The 19,892-nt window shown below is 37.8% G+C and overlaps 2 protein-coding genes and 1 long non-coding RNA gene across 8 annotated transcripts in view; 2 read left to right on the top strand and 1 right to left on the bottom strand.

The window, feature by feature from the left end:
* Nucleotides 1–928: 928 nt before the first annotated feature.
* On the top strand, nt 929–2,911 carry LOC122634599 (trypsin-1-like). Its single transcript, XM_043823692.1, has 7 exons — nt 929–1,195; nt 1,269–1,434; nt 1,519–1,681; nt 1,761–1,969; nt 2,236–2,438; nt 2,524–2,578; nt 2,666–2,911. Exons 1-7 carry the CDS (start codon nt 1,115–1,117, stop codon nt 2,779–2,781), a joined length of 993 nt encoding a protein of 330 aa, XP_043679627.1. The 5' UTR covers nt 929–1,114; the 3' UTR covers nt 2,782–2,911.
* A 324-nt stretch (nt 2,912–3,235) lies between these two features.
* LOC122634490 (protein RUFY3-like) lies at nt 3,236–16,299 on the top strand. Of its 6 annotated transcripts, none has more exons than XM_043823476.1 (13): nt 3,325–3,449; nt 4,007–4,772; nt 5,848–6,026; nt 6,092–6,201; nt 6,655–6,862; nt 7,036–7,199; nt 7,281–7,443; nt 7,522–7,638; nt 7,722–7,862; nt 9,220–9,317; nt 11,300–11,546; nt 11,809–12,054; nt 15,842–16,299. In XM_043823476.1, the coding sequence occupies exons 2-13, from the start codon at nt 4,535–4,537 to the stop codon at nt 15,980–15,982; spliced, it is 2,052 nt and encodes a 683-aa protein (XP_043679411.1). In that variant the 5' UTR covers nt 3,325–3,449; nt 4,007–4,534; the 3' UTR covers nt 15,983–16,299. The 6 variants fall into 6 exon arrangements, with proteins under 6 accessions (XP_043679414.1, XP_043679411.1, XP_043679412.1 ...); XM_043823477.1 differs by having other exon boundaries at nt 3,326–3,449; nt 11,330–11,546; XM_043823474.1 differs by having other exon boundaries at nt 3,326–3,449; nt 4,007–4,880.
* The window catches only part of LOC122634493, a 28,658-nt gene continuing 24,956 nt past the window's right edge, over nt 16,191–19,892 (bottom strand). The window contains exon 4 of the long non-coding RNA XR_006328401.1: nt 16,191–16,321. This is a non-coding gene — a long non-coding RNA (uncharacterized LOC122634493). The remainder of the gene's footprint in view (nt 16,322–19,892) is intronic.

Genomic DNA, 19,892 nt, shown 5'->3' with positions numbered 1-19,892 from the left:
TAGTATCTAAATTATGCATAAATTTATTATCGTACGAAGCACCAATGATTTTTTGATGTTATCATCACGTTGAATTAATTAGTTAGACTTATATAAATGAAATTCAGATCATTTTGTTTTATCTCTGTAAATTTCTCGATCTTTGACACAATCTGATCTTACTGAGATGAATGCATTATAAATAAGGCGAGGCTCCCCTAATAAATTTAGTTAAACGTTCAAACAATAAAGTAAGGTGTATCGCCCGCATGAGGGTGTTATGACCCACATACCTTGACCCACTGGCATACGTTACAGGTGGGGCACAGTCATCCGTTCTGACGCATCTTATCTCGAGTACTTTGTTCAAACCAGAGTTCTGATAAGGTAGATTGTACGTTCGCTGCGTCGACCTTCTTGGCTATCGAAGATTAACGAGCGAGAAAGGACGAAGGCGTGCTCGTTTTTACGCTCGGTCGATCGATCTCGATGTGATCGTTCCATTTCGACGATCGTTTCGTTTTTTCTTGCTCGTAAAAAACAAAAAAGAACAAGAATAGAAGAAAATAAAAGAAAAGACAAAAGAAGAAAAGAAAAAAAAAAGAAAAGAAAAGAAAAGAAAAGGAGAAGAATGTATAGCGGCCTATTTCAGTTAGGTCTCCTAATAAAAAGAAAAACAAGGGCAAAAAACAAGGAAAAAAAAGGAAAGAAAAAAAAAAACGAGCAGAGAAACTTGGAGCATTATCGTTACCATCATCTGGGTCACTCGTCCTTAGATTCTTCTTTTCTTTTTTCTTTTTTATCGTTTTCTTCGCTTAGAGAAATCATGAATAAAAACGGCGAATCTTTAACATCTATACTCGACTTTAGCCGGTCCATGGATAGTATCGTATGTACCTGTCCAGTTGTTTGTCCTAAATTTACATACGCCTAGCCTAAATTTTCACTCTCCTGCCACTCGTCCATCCACTATTTCGTATAAATAAAGTTGTGAGACGGAAGCCAAGCCTTGTGTGAAAGTATGCGCTGTAGTGAACGCTCGGTAGCGTTTAGTATCGATTGGTCCGAGATATATTAAAGTGCCTCTTCGAGTGTCGAATAACGTAGGAGTGATCGATTTGTGTTTGTGCATGAAATGGTGCAAGGGATAATGTACGTTTCGTTTTTATTTGTAGCGATATCAGTAGGTGTGTTCGCTACAGCATCTGATAACGAGGTATGCGTTCAAAGATTCATTTTAACGATGATAACTAGTTCACGTAGAAAATTCTCTGTAATAATTCTTATAGACAAGGTCGACGTTATCAAACGAGATATACAACTTTACTAGCAAAGTTACGAACATAACTGATGATAAAGGATTTTGGGATTGGATTTATTCTTTACTCGCTAAACCAACAACAACGACGATACCGCCATCGATAATGGAACCTGAGATTAAATGTTCTTCGTGTAGTATGTACAAAATAGTATTAAATGTTAGAACGTTTTATTTGTTAGATCGTATTTAAGGATTTTATCGATCATTTTATTTTTCAGCTTGTGGTTTGGCTAATACACAGAAACGAATTGTTGGAGGCGTTGAAACGAAAGTAAATCAATATCCATGGATGGCATTGTTGAGATATAAGAAACGTTTCTATTGCGGTGGGTCTATTATAAATTCTAGATACGTTTTAACCGCAGCTCACTGTGTCGACAGGTACGATGACGTCACATCCTATAGTATTGATCTTAATTTTATTTTTCATAATCGATTTCATCGTGCGATTTCTCTCTAGGTTCGAGCCAAGTTTAATGTCTGTCGTTCTTTTGGAACACGATCGAAACTCCACGATCGAATCTCAAGTGCAAGAATACAAGGTGGAAGAAGTTATAAAGCATAGTGGTTACTCAATCATAAATTATAACAATGATATCGCTTTGCTCAAATTAAACAGTGTCGTCACGTTCGAGGGTTTAATGAGGCCAGTATGTTTGCCGGAGAAAGGTACGTTTCAGAGACTTCTTTTTTTTTTTGGCGAATACAGATTCTACATCAACATTTGGTATCACTATCGTGTAATATTCGATGATATTATTTTATGTAAATCTTTTTCGATAACGTATAACTGAGAATTGCTTAGTGTCAAATATTAACTTTTAAAAAGATGTAGTAAATGAAGTAATCGATCGTGAAAGAATTAAAGTATAATTTATTTAAAATGATACAAATGGAGTTCTTAGAAAATGAGTTTTTCTTTTTTTTTTTTTAAGGAAAAACGTATGCCGGGTCGGTGGGTATCGTAACCGGATGGGGCGCTGTTCAAGAATCAGGACCTATTTCAAATACTTTGCAAGAAGTTATGGTCCCTATACTTAGCAATACTGAATGCCGTACAATGAATTATCCATCGAGAAGGATCACTGATAATATGATCTGTGCAGGATACACGGAAGGGAGCAAGGATTCTTGTCAAGTATATCGAAAATTGTTTTAATCGATCATTATGATCGATCGTTGATCGTTGATCACGGATTTAGTATATTTCGAATTTTTTTAAGGGTGACAGTGGTGGTCCATTACACGTCCTTAATGATATCGTACATCATATCGTTGGTAAAAATCCCTTGTTTTTTTTTTTTATTACATAAAGTAAATTATTAAAATTTTGTACTCATTAAATTTCCCATACATTGTGTATAGGTGTAGTCTCATGGGGCGAAGGATGTGCGAAACCCATGTATCCTGGAGTTTACAGTCGAGTAAATCGCTATCTTACATGGATTAAACAGAATACAGTAGACGCTTGTTATTGCTGACATAGATAAACGATCGACAGAGACTGCTTAATCAACTTTTAAATGATCTTAATACTCGTACATGATACTTAATAATATGATAAAACGAAGACACGCTAAAGCGAAATAGATAATAGTAAATCAAGTATTTATATATATAGAATATTTTATATTTGTATGATAAAGATAAAAAATGAAGAGAAGAAAGAAGAAAATATTAGCATCTCAATATTTATTTTAATATCTAAAATGGAATATTTTATTTTTTTAAGTATCCGATCGAATGGAATATAAAAGAAATTTTTATATAAACAATTATTGATATGAAAATAGGAAATAGAAACGCGATTGAAATGCGAAAGGAATCAGCTTGAGTGTAACGCTGATAACATACGTACAGGCGTTCTACACACGTATATGAACGCACATATACGAAACCAAGTTATGAAATCGTTGGGCGTGCGCGCGTTCGTGCCGGGACAGTGGCTACGTAGTAAACATGGCCGCGGAGAGCAGCGAAGGTTTGCCAATATCTCCGTCCGAGAAATCGTTGACCGGTAGTTTAGTGTCCGATGAAAATGAAAAAACCGTTTCACGTTCACCCTCGAGTTATTCCATACGAGAAGATAAATGGCCGGATTTGGTGGTGTCGAGACCTAAAAAATTGGACGCATGGTGGTCGCCGAGACGTAAGTACAAACAACATACCAAACAGAATCGAACGACACGAGCGCTATCTTCTTTTCGTACGATCATGCGCTACCCACCATTGGACAATTTTGGCGGGTTTTTTTAAACGCACATTTACAATTCGACGTGTTTATTTCGAGAAATGTTTATTACGACGTTGAACGTTTCAATAATTTTTCTTATCATTTTCACCAGGCATAAAAGAAGTTACGCGGTTTTTAGAAAGTATACGTTTTTTTTGTTTTTCTTTTTTTTATCTATATATATATATATATATATATAGAATATTCATTAATTTGTGTAATATTAACAATACAGATATAACGTTAAAATTGATGTTGGTAATATACATATGTGTGTGTGTGTGTGTGTGTGGGCGGAGATTTGACATAGTCTGACATGTATTCTTATCGTCGAATTTGCGATAAGTTTGACGATTAATTCTGACCTCGCGTTGATGTTTTACCGACCCGTTGGACCATTCATCGTTACGTAATACAGGAGATTCGTCGAGAGATGTCGTTATGCTCGCTATCGTACCTATCGATTATCGTAGGTGGAGACAACATCGGCGGGAAAATCAATAACATCTCCGCGCCGGTGATACGCCATTTTCATCGTGAAATGTTCCACCATCGACGTAACGTGTATCATCAAGCGTTCGGCGGTTGTTTAGACGTAATATTTTGGGAATAATTCGTTCTATTCGGCGAAACGTTGAAGTTTTAACACGTACGAGAAACAGTTACGATGTTGTTACGATACTTTCGAATATTGGTCGACAAAGTATCTTTTGTAATTCGCAAGGATGTTTCAATGCGAGATGGAACACTTGTTTAAATAAACAAGATATATTACAAGATCTCATCCGCTATCTATCTTAACGAGGACACGATTTGAGAGACATCTGAAGAATAATATCGGCAAGGATCAAGGATTAGAAGAGAAAGAAGATAAATCTGTCTGCATTGCGGAACGACATCGTAATATCAAGTTGGTTACATTCGATCGATAAAGTCTCGAGGTCATCGGTGTGAGGAAAGAGAAGGAGAAAAGACATCGCGTTTTTCTGGAAGGATCTTCTATGCGGCAAGAACCCCAGAGCGGCTTGAAAACGCGACCTCCGGTCGATCACGGTGGTCTTCATCACGGCGGGGTCATGCTCGAAGAGGACATGGCCGGTGCCCAGGACACGATTTATCTTTGCAATTTTCGCGTGTCCGTTGATGGCGAGTGGCTCTGTTTAAAGGAACTTCAGGACGTTGAGTTTTCTCTGCAAGACTCGATACAACGTTCGCCTTCGCCACCGTTACCTCTCAGTGGTATTGATCCTCATCGTCATCGGCAACAGCTGTTACCCGAGCAGCGGGATTTTCGCGATGCATTACCGCCAAGTCCACCGCCGCCATTGCGTCACGTCTCAAGCTTGTGTCTGTACTCTTCTGCTTCTTCTTTCTTTCCCTCTTTCAGCATTCTTTCCTTCTTCATCGTCGTTCGATTCCATTTCCAAGTACTTAATCCTTGTTATCCCTACATCCACTAACATATATTTTCAATACGGTGTTCTTCGTTATCAAATATCTATCTTTAAAATCTGTAATCGTTAAAGTTTCGGTATTTTTCTTATATTCGAAAGTGACAGCGAATTTATTTATTTATTTATTTATTTATTTTTAATTCTTTCTTTTCTCTTTTCTTTTTATATGACAATCATCGGACAATTAAACGGTTATTGCAAATAGTTGAAAGATCTTACGAGAAGATAACTCTGATCTATATCTGAAACATGATTCACCACGTGGGCGAGTCTTTCTATCGATTCCGTACGTTTTTACATGCTTCATACTTTTCATACGGTCTCGCTTTCACGATATAGTCTATACCTTCAAACCCGAGTCACGCGAACACTCTGTTTACGTTAACGATTGCACTATCTGCTTGCACGTTTTTCCGCATTTCGCATGAATTTCGACCGTGCTTTTTTTATCAATCACGATTCTTATCTAACTTTTTCAAAAAAAAAAAAAAAAAAACAACAACAAAAGAAGAAAAAACAAAAAAGAAAATCAAAAGAAACAAACAAAATAAGAACAGAAAAGAATCTAAATCTATTCACATACGCTTTTGCGCCTACGGCTTTGTGCTTTTCATAATTTTGTAAGTCGAATCATAATTGGCAAATCGAAAATTATACGAACGAATACAAAAAATAGAAAAAGAGAGAAAGAGAGAGAGAGAGAGAGAGAGAGAGAGAGAGAGAGAGAGAGAGAGAGAGAGAGAGAGAGAGAGAGAGAGAGAGAGAGAGAGAGAGAGAGAGAGAGAGAGATAAAAGGAAAAGAAAACAATTTTGGACATTGAAAGTTATGAAAGATGAAAACGGAAGGAATATTTTTGCAGCACGAGACCCGGTGATCATCGAAAGGAGTAATCTCGTAAATATTTCAAAGTTAATCGTGAAAGAGCTCATCGAAACTTCTTTAAAATATGGCCGCATGCTCGATTCGGATCATATGCCTCTGCAACATTTCTTCATCGTTCTCGAGCATGTACTCAGGCACGGTTTACGACCGAAGAAGGTAAAGGAGTAACACCGAAGTGATCGTATCGATCAATTAACGACGATTCAACAATTCGATTGCAGGGTTTACTTGGACCCAAGAAGGAGCTTTGGGACATCCTTCAGCTTGTGGAGAAATACTGCCCTGAAGCGCAAGATATTACTTCCAGTATTCGCGATTTGCCGACGGTTAGGTACCACGCGTTTCATTTTTTTTTTTCATTATCACTTTCTCGAATATGTTTCGCTTCATCTTTCATAGGAATATTCATTGATAACAAAAACGATCGATTCGTTAATCTTTCATTTGAATAATTTTGATTATTGTCATAGTTTCTTAATTTGTAACATAAATGATGTATTATTGCTGACAATTATCTTGCCAATATGAGTTTGAAAGATTCTCAATTTTAAACTATAACATGAATATAGAAAATACATTAATAATTAACATATTTTACTTATTTTAAAAGATTTGTATTAAAAACTTCTAATCGATTTGATTTAAAGTTTCATGAGTTTGAAGAATTTAGGGTTTACGATTATTAGTTTGAAATGAATTAAGAATTATCGTCTTTTTTGTTTTTGAATCATTGCATATTCCTATTGTCCGGATCGATCATTTTTCAGAGCCTCATTATTTTCAGAACTGCCATGGGTCGGGCGCGTGCCTGGCTTCGAATGGCACTCATGCAAAAGAAGTTAGCAGACTACCTAAAGATTTTGATCGATCACAAGGACGACATTTTGTCTGAATATTTCGAGCCAGACGCTCTGATGATGAGCGAGGAGGCTATCGTGGTAATGGGTTTGTTGGTGGGTTTGAATGTGATCGATTGCAATTTCTGCGTAAAGGTCAGTTCATAGAAAACTAACAAACAAACAAACAAACAAACAAACAAACAAACAAACAAACAAGCAGACAGACAGACAGACAAACAAACGAGCAAACAAATAAATAAAACAAAGATACGGTAGAAATCATTGAAGTCGAATTAATATATCGAACTCGTATATTCTCGCGATAGGAAGAAGATCTCGATTGTCAACAAGGTGTGATCGATTTTTCGTTATACTTGCGTAATAGTAATCATATACCCGGAGAATCACCTGACGACGAACTCGAAAATGACAACATGACAACGGTTCTCGATCAAAAGAATTACATCGAGGAACTTAATCGGCACTTGAAGTAAATCCTTTATCGATAATTAACGATTCCCTTAACGATTATTCGTGAAACATTCGGTGACGAATAAAACGACGTTTTTAGCGCCACTGTGACGAATCTCCAAGCCAAACTCGAAACTCTAACTACGACGAATGCTCTCATGAAAGAAGATCTGTCTATTGCAAAGAATAATTTTCTATCGCTTCAAGAGGAAAACAGACAGCTTAAGAAAGAATTAGGAATTGAAATTAAGGATGCTAACGAGGTATTCTTCTTATTCATCGTAGATGAACGTGTTATTTGGCGATTAGAAGTATTTGGTCACTTGGTATAATTTTTTTAGAATGGGAAGGCTCCTATTAAAATAACCGAAACTACGACGGAAATCGAAGAGCTTAGAAGTAGACTCGAATCAGAGAAGAAATTGCGACAGGACACAGAGAAGGAGTTGCAATTACAGGTCCGCGTTGATATTTTAATCTAATCGGAAATAAAAATTATCGTTGATTGTTCTTTTAATAAAAACGAACGATCTCGAAATAGATAAGCATGAAGTCCGAGATGGAGGTGGCGATGAAATTGTTAGAAAAAGACATCCACGAGAAGCAGGACACCATAATATCGCTTAGGCAACAACTCGACGACATCAAGCTGATCAATTTGGAGATGTACAAAAAATTACAGGTGATTCGAATCGTTTTCTCATAAGCGAAGTTAATCTCACCATTTGTTGAAATGTTATATTAACGATACTAATTAATCTTAGGGTGAATTTATAAGACATGTCTAACAATTAATTTTACAATATCACGCGGTCGTAGAGGAAAATAATTAGTTTATATTACGTTTATTATATCAGAATCGAGGATTTTCTTTTGATTTATTTTCTCGCAAATACTTACCACTTGGCACTGGATAAGTAGAAAGTGGAATGTTAGTTAAGTTAGGCCCTCGAACGGAACCTCTCGGCAGTCTAATCTCCTTTTTTTAACTCACGTTTCAGATTTTATCAGGTACAGGGAGTCCTACGAGGGGCAAGCCCGAATACTCGCGGCAATTAGGTCTTCTTTTGTTTCTTTTCGTTCGTTCAAAGCGTAAGACTAGGCGTCTCTCTATTCTCTGTTTCTGGATGTGTTTCCCTTGTAGGAGTGCGAGCACGAGCTGACGCAGAAGGGCGAGATGGTGAGCCGGCTTCACGCCAAGACCAATCAGATCGGCAAGATTCTGAATAATCTCGAGAAGTACAATCACCTGATGAAGGATGGAGAAAATGTTCGGAGTCCGACAACGCCGTGTAACGCATCGAAGTCTATCCTAAACAAAAACAGTCCGACCTCGCCAAGAGGTTCGGCTTTTGGAACGGAAAATGTTGGGGCCGATCGAACGTCAGGCGATCATCAACAACGTAACATTGATAATAAACGGGCGAAAGAATCGTGTGAAAAATCTAAAAGGAGCAAATCCAACGACGACGTTGTCGCAACGAATGTTATTAACGAGAAAAAGCCCGTTAAAGAATGAAGAAATTCTTCGTTTCGTCAATTCTCTTTAGCGTCAAGTCTACTACTTGTTAGAAATCTCTTTTTCTACACGACTTGTAATAAGCGATACTTGATAGCAATTTCATCGCAATTTCGACCTTCTCGCTTATCGCGTGAAATGTCGCTTTCCTATATGCGCTCCTTTTTACACGTTGATTCGCGCGTTTCATCGATTATCATATCTCTCGCACGACGTTCGATCGCGAACATCGACTCGAAATATTCATATCTCTTCGAGATAATATGCGCCGATATCGAGAGAAAATCTACAATCATATAACGTTTTATCTCTACACAGGCGCAGGATTATACAGGACAATAATCCCGAGAATAGTTTTCTGCGAGTCCCTATTATCCTATATTTCTCAGAAGAAACACAAGTACGCGGCGATTCGATTTCTATTTTCTTCTTTCCTGATTCCATCGGATTTATTATTCATTTCGATCTCGAAGAACTCGTTCTTTTTTTCTCTCTTGTACTGAAGAAGAATTTATTTCAGGAATGCGAAGCTTCGCTTAATCATAAGACAGAACTGATCAAAAAACTGGAGGCTAAGACACTGTCGATGACTGAGACATTCCAGAAACTGGATGAACAGTACGTTTGTTTGTCTTTCATTATTGTTAAGATTGTATATAATTCGATTATTACTATATTGAATTTCTATTGTTTCGTAAATATCCAAACGATGGTTTTTATATTTCATCCGTCAATATCTATTTCGTAATTATGTCTATAAAACATTTTCCTTCATTTATTGATCAAATAATTGCGATAGACAAAATTTAAATATCTATGATTGAAATATTACATTTATTATCGATCTGTCGCTTTATCGAACGGCCAGTTTCAATCTTATCACGAACGAAGATCGTGCATTTGTGATTCATTAAGCAACTATATAATTATAGAGTATTTTTTACGTAGAAGTACCGCTGAAAAATCGATTTAAAAGAAATAGGATACGTAGCTGAAAAGATTATGCTACGCATTGAGATCTCGTGATGGGGATATTGGCAAACCTTCACTAATGGCTACTCGATAAGACTTACCTCGGTGTATAACATATAATTAGGATTATCGAAATCTACGATATATAAATATATATATATATATATACACACATATATATATTATATAATAATATCTTTCGCAATAATCAAGTAGATTTATACTCAATTAGGGGATTTCTGTCGAGATCATAGTAAAACATAATTCTACATCAACTAATTGTATTTTTCATCACTCATTTCATCATTATCTCTCCTTCGTTAAAAAAAAAAAAACCGTTTTTGTATTTAAGGAACTGAATTTGCGATCGTTCTTCTTTCGTAAATATTATCATATCGATCGAGCAATAGAAACATCGTATCGTTCGTTGCTCGAACGTATTGGCATTGAAATCATCGAAATTGCATCGTTTCGTTCGAATGAAAATGAAATATTTTCGATGATCAATTTAATCAGAGGTGCCATTTATTGTATAAGCATCGGGCTATTGGGTTGTCACGATTTGCACCGAGACGCTAAGCATGCTTGTACTAATGCTACAAACAATAAAATCATCAAATAAAACGATTTGAAGTTTGTTAATCCTTAGTCGATCAAACTGTTTTTTATATTTCCTTTGTTATTAAAATTTTTCGTTTATTACGAGATACGGAGATCGTTTGTTCCACGTTAATAGAAGGTAAGTTCAGTATATTAAATATTAGTAACTATAGAGAAAAAGTAGAAGGCAAATCAAAGTTGGCGTTAAGCCGACGGCTTTTATTTCCCACGGTATGATTTCAATTGCGAATTCTTGAACAAAACGTTCGGACTTCCCGTGTCGCTTTGGGAACAATACGTGCTTTTGAATAATTATATAAAAGTAGAAGAGAGAGAGAGAGAGAGGGAGCGAGAGAGAGAGGGAGAGAGAGAGAGAGAGAGAGAGAGAGAGAGGGAGCGAGAGAGAGAGGGAGAGAGAGAAAGAGAGAGAGAGAGAGTGTGTGTGTTTGAGAGAATAACTTTGAACGGAAGATCTCAAAACTTTCCTCTTATTATTATACATTCAATCTTTGAAATAATATCATTAAAATTATTGAAATAACAAGATTACAGACTCAAATTGAGTATCCTGAAGGCTTTCTCTCTATTCTGTCACGTTAATTCGGGCTCTTTCAATGGTTTCCACTGATATGCAGAGAGCGATTAGTTAGACTTAACCAGTTTTAGTGTTCCTATTGTCTTAGATCGTTGCCAATTAAACGCACAAGTTGAAGAAAATCCCTCAAAATCGATGCAACTTCGTATTTCAAATCTCTCGGTGTAATAGTTTAAATGAATTTTCATGAAAATGTAGAAGAGAACGTTCGTTGAACGTGGTAACTAACGAGTCGCAAAACAGTTCCATAAATACAGTTTTTAAAAGGGTGGAGAAAGATTTTCTCCCTTATCGGCCCAGACTAAATTACTTTCACTTTTCGTCCACGCTCATTCATCACAATTACATTTAGGATCATTACGCGTATTCATCGTCGACATAATTACGTTAAGTTACGTTACTTGTTCCGTTAAAAAGAGCCAATGCTTTTAAGAATTAAGGTCGAGCGATGTGACTTAATTAGGCGCAAGGAATTGGACGGAGTTAGAGCAAGGACGGAGGAGAAGGCTAAGGTCCTAGCTGCCGAGGCGGCCGAGAGGACAGCTCGAGCTAAGGACGTTGAGAGGGAACTACATGTGGAACGAGAATGGAGAACGTCCCTACAGGAATCATCGATCTCCAACGCAGAAAGGATTTCACAATTACGCCAAGAAAACGATCAGCTGAAGCAAATATCAGAAGTACGATATACTTTTTACTTTTCCTTTTTTTCTTCCTTCTTTTACTTTTTTCTTTTGTTTAACAATCCCGGAGAAAGTTTTCAGCGAACTTAAGAAAACTTTAATTTATTTTTCGTTTCTTTTAAGCTACGTTTAAAATATTATGTTTTGAGGGGTTCCTTTTTAAAGACAAAAAAAAAAAGAATAAATAAATAAAGAAATAAATACGAGAAAAAGGAGAAAAAAGAATAGAAATAACGGAAAATGCAATCGTCTATTTCAGAAATACGTAACGCTGCAGGAGGAGTATTACGCGTTAAAGGAGATCTGCTCGGAACAGGAAAGAACCCTGGAGGAACTTGGGGTGCAGTTGAGCGCAGCGAAACTGGCGACGGTCGAATTACGTGAGGCTGCTGACAATGCTCAATGGCAGTCTCAGCAAGATGGCGGCGGGACTGCGTGGGCGGACGATCGACAGGTCACCCATTGCAAGGGTTGTAATCGTGAATTCAACATCACTCGTCGTAAGGTAATCAAACTTTTTAATTACCCCTAGATCAACTACCTATCCCATTCTTCCCTTTTACTTGATCAGTCTTTGCCGTTCTCTGAACCAGCCTTTCCATCGAATCGACATAGACTACGAGACACCTTCCTTAATTGTTCAATTATCCCCTGCGGACCTGGAAATTGCTGCTTCATCGTCAAAACTCTATCTACGGCCTTGTAAACAACTACCAGATGCTTCACATCCGATGATCTTCGAGAGAGAAGTGCTGTTACTCGTGTAACAACATTCCACTTAGACGTTGTCAGATCGATTATGTTAATCATCTCGTTTCCAGCATGATTATTATCAAAGTACATAAAGGAGTTGAAATCGTTTGATTCGTCTAGGAGAGAATAACCCTTTTGTTGTCTTTATGATATCATTATAAAGAGAGAAAGGGAGGGAGAGGGAGAGAAAGAGAGAGAGAGAGAGAGAGGTAAACAAAGAGAGAAAGAGAGAAAAAGAGAACATTCTTATCATTTTTACGTTGGCGAAAGTGCTGAAATATTTTTTTTCTCTTCTTATTTCCCTCCAGCACCGTCTCCCGTCTCGTTCCTCCCTCTTCCATCGTAGGATACTTTTTCTTCTTAACACGAATAACGCGCCGGCACGGTATAAGCACTTAAAGTATTCACAGTGAGATCTGATCGTTCCGAAGTGCGGTTGCGTGCATCGATAAGGAATAGTGGTAAAGAGGGTGAAGAGGGTATTAGGACGGAGTCTAAGAAAGAGAAGAAGAAGAAGAAGAAGAAGGAGAGGCAGAAAGAGAGAGAGAGAGAGAAAGAGAGAAGAAGAAACGAGAAGAGTCGAACTAAAGCGAAAGAGAACGAAAGTAAGAGAGAGAAAAGGGGGGGAGGAGAGAGAGAGAGAGAGAGAGAGAGAGAGGGAATGAAGCAAGCATTCGTCATACGGATAAATTCCGCGCTGAAATTTATACGCGCCAGTACCTTATCGAAATTTCGTGGACGTGCACGATAGACACGATTTACTGTAACGGCGAGCTTCTCGACACTCAGCGCTAATCGTGAGCAGTATTCTTTAGCCTTCACATGGTACAAAGAAATCCGATTAGCTATCGTTGAGTTTTTTTTTATTCTTCGTTCACGCATTTCCGACGTTTCAACGGAAGAGGAAAAAAACAGAGTAAAAGAGAGAAACAGAGAGAGAGAAAGAAAGAGAAAAAAAGAAAGAGAGAGAAAGAATATGAAAGGTGATTCTTCGAGTATGGTGTTCCCTTAAATAAAAATAGCTTCGAGCAAGCGTGTCCTTTGCGCAAACGGTTCATTCCTTCGAAGAACCAGAACGTCCAATTACATTATTGCACCATCACCCGATTTATATTCATGATTACATGTCATGCATGCAGGTTGTGCATGCATATTCAGTCGCGGATACGATAGAGACGTTGCGCCGTTCCGTGAAATACATTTAGACTGTATTCTCTCTTTGTTTTACTAAGGTAAGAAAAGGAGACGCTTGCACTAGGAAGGATACCGTTGGACGACGATGTTGTGAGAGAAAGAGAGAGAGAGAGAGAGAGAGGTAAAACGGCCCGTAGGTTGGTAGGAAAGGGAAGGCTCGGTAAGTTATTGCATAATAACAAGGCAGTAGGTACTCAAGACATCCTTGTTACTCATTTTTCGCGGTGTGGATGTATTACCATACTGTTTAATATAGACCATGCAAGCCGCGGACAAGGTTCATCCAGATGAAATCGTACCAGTAGGCAAACCTTAACTTAAGGCCCGTGTTTACGTTTACGAGCATCGAGAAGAGGGTAAAAGTTGCCACCTTCTACGTTTACATTTTCTCTCTCTTTCTCTCTCTCTCTCTCTCTCTCTCTCTCTCTCTCTTTTCTTCTCACTTCGTAGGTGTAAGTTCTTTTTAGGAGGTTCGCAAAAAAAGTACGGTAGACGTAAGCTCGTGTACTTGCACATGCAAAAGCATGCAAAACAATGACCCACCCTCGCACCCACCCTCCTTTCTGTCCGGTACGTTGCTTTTACTCGAGAGCCGCTCTCCCCTTCCGGAATTCTCGCAGTTCTGCGAACTTTGTGATCTTATTCCTACGAACAAATTATTCCTTTATGGCGGTAATATTTTATTCTCTCTCTTTCTCTTTCTCTCTCTCTCTCTCTCTCTCTCTTTCTCTTTCTCTTTCTCTCTCACTTTCTTCTATCATGAAATGAAATCGGATCGAGATCAAAAATTTTTGGATCATCCAGCGCAAAAATCATTCTATCGCAGGGACGATCAAAAACATTTTTCTTCAGGTGAAAACGCTCGAATATTTCAAGAAAATTTTCTAATCTCCGTTCTCTTCAATCAATGCAGTCAACGCGTTTCGCTCACATTTATTCCCATGAAGAAACGATCCGTCAGCATTCTCATCGATTCTATCAGCAATTTTGATATCGATGATTCTTCGATCTTCTTCGATAATGAAAGCTACCGTTATTATTTTCCCAATATACTCTGTGCTAAGATATAATACGTAACTGTGTCGACCCGATTTTCATACATACAGTTACATTCTCTCATATTTCTTTTATGCATCATGAAATACATGCATCAACTTGATCGAAAGTTTCGACGAAATGCACGAAATGTTATCTTATTCAGAAGGAAACGATGTTTCAATTTGAGATACACGGACGAGTACGATCTACGATCGATTTTCAATATATACGTTTTGGACCTATCTTTTTTTTTTCTTCTCCTCTATCTCTCGTTTCTTTTTCTTTTTCTTTTCAATTAAATTTTCTAACAAAACAATGTCCCTTTGTATCTCATTTTCTTAACTGGGTTTTGCCGCATGAGTACACAGAGCAGGCCAACTGGGAAAATTCACCGCGAAAGCTTACGGATCGCCTACGGTCCATCATTTGGTCGACAGTATCTCTTGGATCTGATCTCGCAGAGACTGATTTATTCTTCTTGGAAAGTATCTATAAGTAGGTATCTATCTCCGTTAAAAGATAAGGTGTGAGAGGGGTAGTTCACGTTAGAGTACGCCGGTAGGAAGTTGCAGGCACCAATCTACTGCGTTTAGGTCGTAAGTCATGCTGATGGGACGGTTCAATAATTAAGTTCGTTGAGGAAATCGGTTATCGAGACGATATTATTCGCCGTCTTACTTTCCGGTAATAACTGCTAACTTCGACCGCGCACGTCGAAGCCATTGACTTCGTTCGTCGTCTTACTTAGCTTGGATTCAATTTAGATGTAAAATTTAGTTGGGCTTACCTCCGAGTCTTCTTCACCTTCTCGCTCATCTTCTCTCTTTCTCTCTCTATCTATCTATCTGCCTATCTATCTATTTATCTCCCTCTTTCTCTCTCTCTCTTGTTCCTTTCCCTTTCGGTCGACGAAATTCACATTATTATAATAGATGGTCGGTAATGGTTCGAAAATAAAGAGGCTCGATAGGTGGAAAAGCGAAGAGAGTTCTCCTCTTTTACGTGAAACGACGAAGCGAAGGAACGCGTACTTCTCGTAAAATTGTGTCTTTATAGTTGCGGTCGACAAACCCTCTCTTACCAGAAACGTCCATGTCGAAGGAAGTTTTCACGAAAAAGAGCCAATCGGGTGAATACGTCGGTATATATTTTTTCTTTTTTCTTTTTTTTTTCGACAAGAGATTTTCCCATCCTATGTTATTAAAAATCCTTAGTCTTATTCGAACGAATGTCAATTCGTTCTTTTTGTTTCTTCTTTTCTTTCTTTCTTTTTTTAACGAAGTTTTTCTCTGCTTATATCGTTCCAGCATCACTGCCGTAACTGTGGAAATATATTCTGCAAGAGCTGTAGCGACAACACGATGTCTCTGACTGACAACTCTAAGCAAGTACGAGTGTGCGACGAGTGTTACGTGCTGCTAGTTGGTCGATATTCGGTAATGCTTTAACGTGTACTTCCTCGTATATGATTATCATAAGAAATAACTTGGAAGAGGAAAGATCTACGAAGAAAACGAAGAAAGAACACCGGAAGAAGATATGAAAGGAGGAATGGGATCTCTGATGGAGAACGACGTCTAACCTCTCCCGTTCATTATCTATTCTTTGCGCGCGTTTCGATGGACGAAAAGGAACTTGGAACTTTGCTTCTTGATATTTTCTGCAGTTTAGTTTTCCCTCGAAACTTTTTCTTATTATACATATAATATTTTTCTAACCGGGAAACGGAAATAACGAATTTTGTACTATTTTCATTTACATACGTACCAAACTGATTCTCTCTCTCTCTCTCTCTCGTCTTTTTCCGCGAAATATTTTTTCTCTCTTTCTTTTTCATTCGGATTGAAAAGTATATTAGAGAGAGGAAACGGGAGAGGAAATTTCGTTCGAGCCCATCGCACAATTTCGCTTATGATTTCAAAACGATCCTGGCTTGCACGCGTGGCTGCGTTTCGAAACTCGTCTCTTGCGTTCCACGTTTTTCCTATTGCTTTCTCCATCTCTCTTCCTCACCCACCTCACCCATCCACCCCTACTTTCTCCTCCGTCCTCTCTACCTCGTCCAACCCCCACGTGAAACCCTGCGTATCTTCTCTCTTTGTTTTTACGTTATACTATATTCGATATCCACTCGATATTTTTGCACTTGTTCGTCCGTTATTTACATTGGGCCCCACCGGACTTTGGACACGTTGTTTATGTTCGTGCTCGATACGATTCTGATACTCAATGGAAATCCCGAAAATTGCGGAGCTAGTATGCGTCTCGCGGCTTTGCAACGCGTTCGTGCCTGTACAACAATATTTTTTAAAACATTTTGTAGCCTTTATGATGAAAGATATTATACGCAAATAAAGTACACTGTTTTCATAAAAACAAGTTTATCTCGAGGAGGAGAGTGATTCAAGTTAACGATCATCCCTTTTATAGGACGTTTCTTTTCAGTTATATACTTTAGGGCGAACAGAGTGTCGGATTTAAATAGAATCGAATCTCTCCCACTTGGTATACCGTGAGAACCATCAACGATGACCGTAAGTCGATATCCAATCGAATTGTGAATACCTTCGTTCCCGATGAAAGGATTAACTTCACGGTCTATGTGGATACGAAAGCAACCGATTGAGAAGGTAAGTACGGACATTGAATGAGAAAATGTGTGAGAGAGAAAGAGAGAGAGAGAGAGAGAGAGAGAGAGAGAGAAGAAAATGGATTTCTCGGAGAAAGGAAACCATGCCCGAAGAAAATGCCAGGCATAATGTGTAATCTAGGCAACCGAACGTAAATCCCTTCCTCACACGCGTTCCCTTTAATCTACCAACTGGGAACCACACGCCATTCCATCGACTTCAACTAGAAACTCTCGAGGCTCATTGCAAAACGTTACCCTCCAAACGCACCTACCATTCTTATTCTATTTTGAATACATTAACGATGACTATACTAGAAGGTTACCTACTTATTTTCGCTATGTTTAATACAGCAAATTCATTTCGTGTCCCTTCATGGTAAAATTTGTGGTAAACGTTTTGTCATAAAATTACGAGCGTTTGAGACCTTTACGAAAAGATAATAAGTTGATTCATAAAAAAATGTTATTATGGAGAAGGAACTTATATGGATGTATATATTACGGGTATATCGTTTTAAATGACATTGTCAAATATCTTCTGTTCTATTAGTTTTATAAATAAATGTTTCAAATAAAGGTTGTTAGGTTTTGAGGGAGAAATGTAATATTTATTGCTGTTATTTCGTAGAGGATGAAATTGTTAAAAAACGGAAGTCATGATAATTTTTTTGAAATGGAATTAAGTTGTAGAAAATATCAATACCAATCCAACGAGCATCTGAAGTGCACTTTTTCATCGATATTGATGATAATGATAATATGACACGATAATAATAGTTATGGAACGGCACAATACCGGTCACAATCACAAATCACAAATCATAAATCAGAAATTACAAATCATAAATGTCGTGCTATATTTTACAATTAACACGATGATATAATACCGCAGGTATTATATATTTTTTTTAATTAGCATTCCTTACATTATGACGTATAGTTGGTTGTGTTGATTTATGAATGAATATCGTTTTATCATAACGACTTGATTTGTGAATTGAGTTGATTTATGAATTGAGTTGATTTATAAGTGAATATCGTTTTATCAGCTCTTTACTTATAATAACATTTATATATAAATCCTAACTATTTTATAGAACATATTAATATATCCGAGATATATTCTCCTTTTCATTTATGCATTTTACGAACCTGTTGCATGAAATTCATTGTGAAAATAATAAAAATATTAAAATATTCAAAAGTACAATCTCAAAGATAATAAAAGGATTATATGGTGCTATAATGTGCATACATACGCACACACACATGTATGCATGTACGTATGTATATTTGTCACAATTTTTCTGGCTATAAAAATATTTTTAAGAATAAGAAATTTCTCGAGAAAACTTGACGGACGTAACAACGGACGAATCAAGCTTTCTCGATTTAATGTGTAAGCGCGAGCAGGAATCTTGCTCGGCGTTGCACGAGTAGCCACGGAACCGACCGCGATAAGTTTCGAAGCTGTTTTGGTTGGTTGTGGGCGCGCGACCGCTCGTAGGCCAACTTGTCAGCTATCTACGACTTTCGAAAGCTCGTTAGCCGCGAACGTGCACGCTTAAACGGATGCTAAATTGAAATCGATCCTCGGTGCCTTGCCTTCGGTTTCGAAACCCCTTCTTTCTCTTACCTCTATACCTATCTCAAACGATCCTCTCTCTGTCTCTCTCTTTCTTTCTCTCCCTTGCATCGTTCTTCTTTCTTCAACTTAGTATAGGTGAGTTGAGTTAGCTTCGGTGTACCTTGCACGAAGCCGCCGAGTGCACGCGACGGTTTTCCCTCCCTTTTAGAGAGAAATCCCTTAAACGATTCGCGTGCGGGGATGCGAAGTGTTTTATAGAACGAATCGTCGATTCTCGTCGACGATTAAAGAATTCTACTTTCGATCTTACTCATAGATTTCTAACGATTATAGATTTCGAAGAAAAATCTGCGTATATGTTTATCTGTGATAAAGGAAGATCCATAGTTTAACATAAAGATTTTCGCTAATTGTGAAGGATCGATCTAGTAAAAGTCAGCTTTTCCACGTTAATAGCTGGTTTAACGTCGAGCATGTGGATTTCCCTTTTGAGTAATCTAATCGATTGGGATGGCATGCGTATAATAGCTATAAAAGGAAGGTTGTTGCGCGTAATAACATCCGACCGGAGGTGCGATTTCATCGGGTGCCACTCGGATCTGAAATTGTAGGTAGAAATGGTGTAGGTAGAAATTAGCACGCGAAGTCTACTTAAAGGTAAGGAAGAATATTTGAATATTCGAACGCATGATTCATTAGTAATATTATAAAAGCTTTCGATCTTTCTTTTTTCTTTTTTCGAGGTAAGAAAAAAGTCTTTATTCTTTCGGTCTGTTCGTTCTTTCTTTCTTTTTTTCTTCTTCTTCTTCTTTTTCCCTTTTTAGTTTCCTTTTTCATCTGACTTTTCCACAAAACGGCTGGCAGAAAAAGCAAAGAACATAATCTCGTAATACGATGGACCGTAAAAAGCGTAGTGGTAGAGTCCGTGCGAAGATCAGCGATGCGTAGCCACTTCCGAGTTTAGCAAAGCACAATGAAAAAGCGCGAAACGAACGACATTCAACGACACGACATACGAGAGTGTGAGTATCACGGATACGCAAACCTCTACTCTTTTTCTCTCTTTTTTCTCTCTTTCTCTCTTTCTTTCTCTCTCTTCCTCTCTCTCTCTCTCTCTCTCTCTCTCTCTCTCTCTCTC

The sequence above is a fragment of the Vespula pensylvanica genome, chromosome 15 (assembly GCF_014466175.1).
Source record: "Vespula pensylvanica isolate Volc-1 chromosome 15, ASM1446617v1, whole genome shotgun sequence".
NCBI lineage: Eukaryota > Metazoa > Arthropoda > Insecta > Hymenoptera > Vespidae > Vespula > Vespula pensylvanica.
This window is presented reverse-complemented; position numbering and strand designations above follow the sequence as displayed.

Coding starts and splice junctions, on each gene's coding strand:
- LOC122634490 (XM_043823474.1), top strand. CDS start 4,535: ATGCGGCAAGAACCCCAGAGCGGCTTGAAAACGCGACCTCCGGTCGAT. Junction 7,639..7,721: donor AGAAGGAGTTGCAATTACAG/GTCCGCGTTGAT, acceptor ATCTCGAAATAG/ATAAGCATGAAGTCCGAGAT. Junction 12,055..15,841: donor TCAACATCACTCGTCGTAAG/GTAATCAAACTT, acceptor ATATCGTTCCAG/CATCACTGCCGTAACTGTGG.
- LOC122634599 (XM_043823692.1), top strand. CDS start 1,115: ATGGTGCAAGGGATAATGTACGTTTCGTTTTTATTTGTAGCGATATCA. Junction 1,435..1,518: donor GATTAAATGTTCTTCGTGTA/GTATGTACAAAA, acceptor TTTATTTTTCAG/CTTGTGGTTTGGCTAATACA. Junction 2,579..2,665: donor TATCGTACATCATATCGTTG/GTAAAAATCCCT, acceptor CATTGTGTATAG/GTGTAGTCTCATGGGGCGAA.